Source organism: Arvicanthis niloticus, chromosome 6, assembly GCF_011762505.2.
Source record: "Arvicanthis niloticus isolate mArvNil1 chromosome 6, mArvNil1.pat.X, whole genome shotgun sequence".
Lineage (NCBI taxonomy): Eukaryota > Metazoa > Chordata > Mammalia > Rodentia > Muridae > Arvicanthis > Arvicanthis niloticus.
Window position 1 is genome coordinate 44,121,588 of NC_047663.1, and position 8,677 is coordinate 44,130,264.

The following is an 8,677-nucleotide window of genomic DNA, read 5'->3' on the forward strand; positions in this document are numbered from 1 at the left end:
GTGTGTGTATACATCTGTGTGTACATATACATATACTCCATTATAAAACCGTCCAAGATTTTAGGTAGGTCCTAGGCCAAACAGGATAGGGACAAGCATTCACTGTAGAGTACTTCTGTCCTTAGCTCCCAGCTGCTCTGAGATTTCCCTAGGCAGTCAACCCTGCCCTACAGTAGGGCCTCTGAACTTCTGGAAACCTACCTAAACAAAGCTCTAAGGGACACCTCCCCCAGTAGGCTGAGCCACTAAAGCTCTGGGGATCAGGAGAAACAAAGAGAGAGGGAAAAAAGAGTGCTGACAGAGCTGCTGGCCATCATCTGCTGGACTATAAAGAGGGGCTCTAGAGAGGAAGCTGCACCACATGGAGACCCAGACTGTGCAGCGGGAGCTGGGTGAGTAAGAACTTGACAGTGACTTTATCCCTCCTTTCCCTGTTAGACAGGTGCAGAGGAAGAACCTGTTGTATCCTGCCTAGAAATTAGAGCCTGTGAAGGTAGAGAAAGTGGGGGACAGCTTCATTTGCTACCTTAAGTAGTTGCCTATCGCAATAACTACATACTGAGACTGAGAGTCAGCAGGTTTTTGGGCACAGGGCAGGTGTAGCAAGGAGGAGATGCTGCTTATTTGGAGGCTCCACATAGAAAGAAATACTAAAATTTTCATGCATTAGCTCCTGGCCCGGATGCCAGAGTAGAATCCTTAATGTTGGTTCTGGGTCTAGAAACCTGATATACACCTGCCAGTCTTCTTTCGCCCTTCCCTTCCCTTTTCTTCATCATACCACTAATGATAACTGCTTAACTTCTATGGTCTTTGGTCCTCACTTATAAAATGGAGTAGTGATGGTATTTGACTTGTAAGGACTAGATACATTATTCAAGTAAAGCAGGGTTGGGCTGGAGAGATGGCTCAGCAGTTAAGAGCACTGCCTGCTCTTTCAGAGGTCCTGAGTTCAATTCCCAGCAACCACATGGTGGCTCAAACCATCTGTAATGGGATCCAATGCCCTCTTCTGGTGAGTCTGAAGACAGCTACAGTGTACTCATATATGAGATAAATCTTAAAAAAAAAAAAAAAAAAAAAAAAAAAAAAAAAAAAAAAAGTAAAGCAGGGTTTGACATCAAGTAAGCTATTCATTTTGGTTTGGTTTGGCTTTTCAAGACAGAGTTTCTCTGTGTAGCTCTGGCTGTCGTGGAACTCACTCTGTAGACCAGGCTGGCCTCGAACTCACAGAAATCCACCTACATCTCCCTCCCAAGTGCTAGGATTGCCCAGCCCAAGACATTTTTTTTTTTTTTTTTTTGGTTTTTCGAGACAGTTTCTCTGTGTAGCTTTGACTGTCCTGGAACTCACTCTGTAGACCAGGCTGGCCTCGAACTCAGAAATCCACCTGCCTCTGCCTCCCAAGTACTGGGATTAAAGGTGTGCACCACCACTGCCAGGCTCATTTTATTTTTATAATTACCCTTTCTTCTTCAAACACAGTTCTAGGAATTGAATCTAAGAGTTCACACACATGCTGGGCAAGCCCTCCAGTACTGAGCTATATTCCCAGCCACACCTCCCCCTCTCCTTTTAAGCCTAAGTTTCACTATGTAGCCTTGCTAGCCTGAAACTCATAGCCCTTACTTATTAATTTGAGACAGAGTCTAAGTGGTCCAAATAGGTCTTGCACTTGCAATCCTCCTACCTACTATTTCAAATAGCAGGCATTAATTTCAAATTACTCTATGCTCCATCTCATCACAGCTTTGGCATGGTGCTGTATCAATCACACGGGAATTTCCAGCCCTGCTATGGAGATGTTGACCCAGTGTACACTCAGTGCTGACATACATGAGTACTATGATAACTGCTGAGAGTGAAGGAGAAGTCAAACCCTACAGGCTGGAAGAGGCAGAGGAGTCTTGAGGCAGCAAGGTCAAAACATCTAGGTCTATGAGTGGAGACGGTGGCTTGGACATGCAGAATAGGTCAATTTGGGTGCTGAAAAGACACAAAGGGTTGGAGTACAGGCTACATTTTAATCAGTGGCAGGTGTGGTGGGGAATTCTGGTTCTGCTGACTCAATCACCAGAATCATGAGGAGTCTAGACAGTTGTCAGGAAGTTGATACTATGAGACGCAGGCAATGTTGTTCTCTGAAGGCAAGCAAGAGGATAGAAGGAATATTTATCAAGAGTACCAAATACTTTTGCAGTATTTTATCTGTATTACTTTTCTAATTTTTGCAGTGACTGTAGGTAAAAGGTTTGTTGATAGAAAACCTGAGGTTTTGGTATTAGCCCTAGAGCCAGGATCTCAACCAAAATCTGGGACTGTAAGCCTCTTTTCCTTTTTCCTATACCTTACCTATTACTCCCATCCTGAAAGTCACATCACTGATATGTATTCTCTCTTCCAGAAACTCTTCCAACCACCAAGATGGCTCAGACCAACCCTATGCCAGGGTCCTTGGGGCCATGGAAGGTAAGCTGAGCCAACTACATGGAAAATGGAAGGATCCAGCAGGGCAGGGCTGAGGTACTGTCACATAGTAGCTACCAGGCTGTATTCGTTCTTGAGAATGTACCCATCCTAAAACAAAACTGTTCTGTAGGAGGAAAGGCCAATCTGACACCTAAACACTGTTGAAAAATGGCTTTTCTGATGGGTGACTCTGGAGGTCCATGATGGATGGGAGATGATGCTTGTTTCCGAGGCCAATTCTAATTTGCCATTAGGTCTCCCAAAAGCCATGAGATGCAGGCCCCTCTTCTCAATCTGATGTTAGATTTAGTTACAAGCTGAAGTGGCAGATCTCAGGTCTTTCACTATCCCCCTAACACTTAATCCTGTCCTCAGTTGTCAACTCTGAGATAAGCTCAGTTAGGGGAGCTTGCCAGATCAGGAACCAGATTCTAGTTGAAAGGATGATTTATCACAATCCTCCCTTAATGCCTTAGAAGCAAAGAAAACAATCCAAGAATCCTGACCTCTGGATCACATGAGTGATTCCACCAAGTGGTGGAATCAGAGTTCATAAGTCCTTGACCTATTAATTGAGCTCTGCATTGTCCCTGGAACACCATTTCTATCATAAACTTAGCCTGAACATGTTAATGTCACTGAGCAGTGGTACCAATTTGAACCCCCCTTTTTTTTGCCCTGTCTACACTGGAAGAGACCTAATCAGGCATTCTAGGTTGTAGCTAGTGATGAAAATCACAGGATAAACATATGCTCTTAACTTGCACCCCATTCTTACTGATGTACCTGGTTCTCTTCCTTGTCCTATTCAATCTCATTCAGATAACCATCTATGATCAGGAGAACTTCCAGGGCAAGAGGATGGAGTTCACCAGCTCCTGCCCAAATGTCTCTGAACGTAGTTTTGATAATGTCCGGTCACTTAAGGTGGAGTGTGGCGCGTGAGTATGGGTACCAAAAGAGCTTCAGAACCTTTTCAGATAGATAGATCTCTTTAGACATGGTAACATATGAGTAAGGATCTAGGAAGATGTTCCCCAGATGCCAATCATTTCTTAGAGATCGGTGTCTTATTTTTCTAAAGGAAATCACTACATGCCAAATTAGTAACTCAGAGCTAGGGGTTAACATCTTGGTAGTAGACTTACAATGGGGCAGGACAGTAATTGGATGTGTGCTTTTGAAGTCCATAGGCCACCTGTTTTTCTTGCTCATATAAAATAGGGAAAGGGGAAAATCTTTTTTTTTCTTTTCTCTGTAGTCCTGGCTGTCCTGGAACTCTTTCTGTAGACCAGGCTGGCCTCAAATGCATAGATCCTCCTACCTCTGCCTCCCAAGTGCTGAGATTAAAGGTGTGCACCACCACTGCTCTATTAAAAGGAACAAGACCTCAAGGATCCAGAGACTATTAGTTTTCAGTATTCCAGAAATTTCTTGCTGGTAATCAATCTTGGCAATATTCTTTGGCTTTTGTCTTCTGATTTTGGCAGGCTGGCCCAGGTGTAAACCCACACTAGTACTCTTGTTGGCCTATGCAGAAGTGGGTTTGCATGTGAGCAAGCTTCCACAAGCTGCTCTGTAGCACAATAGAGCTCTTCAGCCCTTTAGAACAGGCAAATAGCTTCAATAAATAAGACTAAGTTGTTAACAACTTAGGATGCTCCATTAAGAAGGTGAAGTATGAACAGCAAGAGGAAGAATCTCCAAAGTAACAAACAAGGAGAGGGGCTGGAGAGGTGGCTCAGAGGTTAAAAGTGCAGGCTGCTCTTCCAGAAGACCTGAATTCAGTTCCCAGCAACCACATGATGGCTCACAACCATCTATAGAGATCTGGTGCCCTCTTCTGGTATGCAAACATACATACAGGCAAAACACTGAACATATAATAGATCTTTAAAAAAAAATGAAAGAAAGAAAAAAAGAAACAAGAACAGATACCCATCCCATCATGCTATCCCTCTTAGGGAATAGGCTTACAAGCTCTAGAGCCAAAGAAATGGTCACTGTATCATCAATCCCCAGATAGAGGGCAAATCACTAAAATGGAAATAAAGCATTGTTAATATACATTACTAGGGTCTTCTATCTTCAGTGGTTAAGTTCAAAATACATTTAAAAATCTGTTCATGAGTGTCAGTGATTAGCTTGATATTTCATCCCACTATAAACTTACCCAAAACAAAAGAGGCCTTCTCCCTAAGGTCATATAGATTTTAAGCACCATGAACAACCACTACCTATTTTTGGCAGCTGGATTGGTTATGAGCACACCAGCTTCTGTGGGCAACAGTTCATCCTGGAGAGAGGAGAATACCCTCGATGGGATGCCTGGAGCGGGAGCAATGCCTATCATATTGAGCGTCTCATGTCCTTCCGACCCATCTGTTCCGCTGTGAGTCTGAAATTTCCACTTTTCTTGAATTGGGGCAGGGTAAAGGATGAGGTCAGACTGGTATTTGTGTTGCTTCTGTCAATTATATTGAATGTAATGGGGAGAATGAAAGTAAAGAATAACAAGGTGCCCTTCCTTTAAATCTACCACTTGATTTTCCACCTCATGCTAAAAAGGGTCTTGTTACTGGGGAAGCAAGCACATATTCAAGACCAAACTGTTATAGGACAATCAGTGAGAAACCACTTACCATGGAAAAAGTAAACTTATGACAAGTCAACCTGGAGTGTTATGATACCACTGAAGAACCAGGTTAACATTTAAGTACAACTTCACAGTTATATTGATATGTAAAACTTTAAGTCCAGGTATCATTCAACAATTAGGCTGTTCTAAATTAAATCTTAAAACTTTAGTCTATCTTTAAAATGATGTAACATTTTTGTGAACTATACTATGTGTAAATAGAGAAGTATCTAATCTTGTTTCTGAGAACATATAGCTAATGGTTTCAGACTGTTTTCAGTAGACTGAATCCGGAGCTGTGGTAAGGCAGAGCAAGGCAAAAAGAGCAGTGTCAGAAATTAGGATCTAAGCACATCAATGCCAGATCACAACCAGTTGTCCATAAATAAGTATCTTACTTCAGAAATAAGGTGTACAGGAACTACAATCTTCAGTACCAAATCTTCATGTTCCTCCTCCCAACAAGGTGAGCCCAGTCCGAAATAGAAGCCTCCATGAGCTGCGTTTAGTCTGTGAGAGCTGGACATGGTGGTACATACTTGTAATTCTAACACCCAGGAAATTTAGAAGACAGTCATGAGTATGAGGCCAGTTTAGAGTACTCAGCAACCTTTGAATAAAAATATTTAAGCAGAAACCAATCAACCATTAGAGCTCCAAGAGTTGAAAATGGTCCTGATTTTGGGAGTAACACTTGCCTGGGCTAGAAATTTACCAAATACTCTCTTATGATTCTTCCCGAAGTTTAGTTCTATTCCTCCAACTTAAAATATCTCTGCTTGGGACTAAACATGTACACCATCACAGCCCAGCTGGATTTTCTTACAAAATCCCTGTTAAGCCTGACAATGATGTTATGCCAGAAAATGGATAGAATATTAAGTTAGAATAACTATACTACTAAAGTCTTAATACTTCTGGATTATAGAATCACAAAGAGTCTAAGATCACCATCTTTGAGAAAGAAAACTTTATTGGACGCCAGTGGGAGATCTGTGATGACTACCCTTCCTTGCAAGCCATGGGTTGGTTCAACAATGAAGTTGGTTCCATGAAGATACAGTGTGGAGCGTAAGTACAAAAACAAGGTTGAAACACATTTCAAAATAATTACTGTATTTTTTTTTAAAAGATTCATTTTACGTTTATGAGTACACTGTAGCTGTCTTCAGACACACCAGAAGAGGACATCAAATTATATAGGTGATTGTGAGCCACCATGTGGCTGCTGAGTATCAAACTCAGGACCTCTGGAAGAGCAGTCAGTGCTAAGTCACTGAACCATCTCTCCAGCTCCCTTTACTTTTCTTAAGGCTAATCTTTAATCAGCTGGAACCTAACATACTAATGACTGGATGAGGGGAAAAAAAAGGACTCAGGTTTTGGGGTATATGTTATTATCAGATTTAATAACATAATATGCTTTGAATTTTCTAGTTGGGTTTGCTACCAGTATCCCGGATATCGTGGTTATCAATATATCTTGGAATGTGACCATCATGGAGGAGACTACAAACACTGGAGAGAGTGGGGATCACATGCCCAGACTTCCCAGATCCAATCAATTCGCAGAATACAACAATAGTAGAGTAAAAGTTCCAAAATTCTTCAAGCATGAAATCTTGCTAAGCACTCTAGAATTTTATGTTCTGCCCAGACACTGCTTCCAAATGTTAGCACTAAAATCCACAATAAATGTCATTTAAAAAAAAGTGCCTTGGAGACTGATTCAAATACTTTGTACAAATCTCTATTGCGGCTATCATTTAAAAACAAAACAAGTCTTGAAAGAAACCCCAAACCACCTGGCAGTGGTAGCACAAACCTTTAACCCCAGTACTGGGGAGGCAGAGGCAGGTGGATCTGAGTCTGATTGAGATTGAGGCCGGCCTGATATATACAGTGAGTTCAGGAACAACCAGATGTATGTATGTATGTATTATGTATATATATATATACACACACACACACACACACTTGTGTATATATACACATATCATACAGAGTGAGACCCTGTCTCAAGTAGGGATCTAACAATCACAGTATCTTTAAGACACTCTTCACACAACTGACCTTTGGAAAATAGTCAATATCACAATCCTACCTAAATTTTCAGAAAGGAATTTAAAACTTAAAAGTACACACAAAAAAAATAACACAAACACCTCAAAAACTTTTAAACTTTTTTATTCAACAATGTACACTTATTGTCTCATTGATCTACAAATCTCAAGTTTTTCTGATAAAATAAGTAAATCTGAGTATGGTTGTAGAGTGTAATTTTGTATTTTTAAAACACTGAACATTAAGTAAGACATTAATAAAGGAAGATCATCATGTAACTGATACTTCCTTGGAATTCATAACATCAGCAACAGCTTTAGTAAATACCTAAGTAGTTAGTTATTTAGCAAAACAGTAAATTTCTGGTCACTGTTCTTCTATCTAGAAAAGATCTACTTTTATTATTTTTTAAACTGGGCAAAACAAGTATTGAAAAAAATTTCAGCAGGAAAGGGCCAACATCTTCTAACATAACTGTAATGCACTAATTATCCTTTTCCAAAATTAAAAGGCAACCCAGATCATAAATAAATGTCTGCACACAATATATTACTATACTTCTCCAATACATTTACTATATGTTGTGGTCATGCAGGTTAGTCTGGCTTTGAACTCACAATCCTCTTGCTGCAGCCTTTTGGTTGCCAGGATTACAGGTGTAATCAACTACTAAGATGTAAATCAACTACTGACAGACATTTAAGAGTAGCCAAAGCCATCCAAGCTGTTTGCTACTGCCTGTGTTTATAAGGTTAGGCATCATTGACCACAATTTGAATCTTACTAGATTTTGTTATTGTCACTCTGAACAAACAGAATATTTGCTGTCTTTTCAAAGTCAACAACAAGATGAAAGAAAAGGACCTCTCTTTTAGATAGAAAAGGCTATAAAAAGAAATATATCTTATATCTGGGAGCCTGGGAAAACACCATTGGTAGTATCTTCTACTCAACTTGTCTACAAATGTCCTAAGAAAATTACCGAAGTTACCTGTTAAAAGATGAATGACAAGATCTGGCCAGCACATCTACATAAACTTGTTAAGTGCACACTTCATGTAAATGAAACTACTTAGTACATGCAACTGCAGTGAATTAACCAAACATGCCCAACTTTTGAACTTGCTCAGATCAACTTGGGCTTTTTAATATATCTTTAAAACAATCTTGTGTTTTCACCTTTAAACTTGATGACTTTAATTTCAAATCATCCAGTTAATCAAATTCATGTTAAAGCAATAAAGGTTAATAAAGGCTATCCTACCTTTAAGCCAGCTTTAAGACATAAAATTTTCAGAGCTTCATATAGCAAAGGTCTTTCCTTCATTTCAGTTTGAACGACTTTCCATTTCTTTTTCATAAATATTCAAAATTTCACTGAGAAAAGCACTGGACCCAGTGGTTTATAAAGCTGATACAACTGCCCTGTTTGAAGAAAAGCCCTTTAATAGATATAAGTCAAGCTCTCATTTCAACTCAACTTTATTCAGTGGGTGCCAGTTTTCC

At 40.1% G+C, this 8,677-nt stretch overlaps 1 protein-coding gene across 2 annotated transcripts; it reads left to right on the forward strand.

The window, feature by feature from the left end:
• The first annotated feature begins 309 nt into the window (after positions 1-309).
• On the forward strand, positions 310-6,822 carry Cryba1 (crystallin beta A1). Of its 2 annotated transcripts, XM_034507450.2 has the most exons (6): positions 313-392; positions 2,405-2,469; positions 3,292-3,410; positions 4,720-4,861; positions 6,036-6,178; positions 6,545-6,822. In XM_034507450.2, the coding sequence occupies exons 1-6, from the start codon at positions 362-364 to the stop codon at positions 6,690-6,692; spliced, it is 648 nt and encodes a 215-aa protein (XP_034363341.1). In that variant the 5' UTR covers positions 313-361; the 3' UTR covers positions 6,693-6,822. The 2 variants fall into 2 exon arrangements, with proteins under 2 accessions (XP_034363342.1, XP_034363341.1); XM_034507451.2 differs by lacking the exons at positions 4,720-4,861; positions 6,545-6,822 and having other exon boundaries at positions 310-392; positions 6,036-6,163.
• Positions 6,823-8,677: the final 1,855 nt, after the last annotated feature.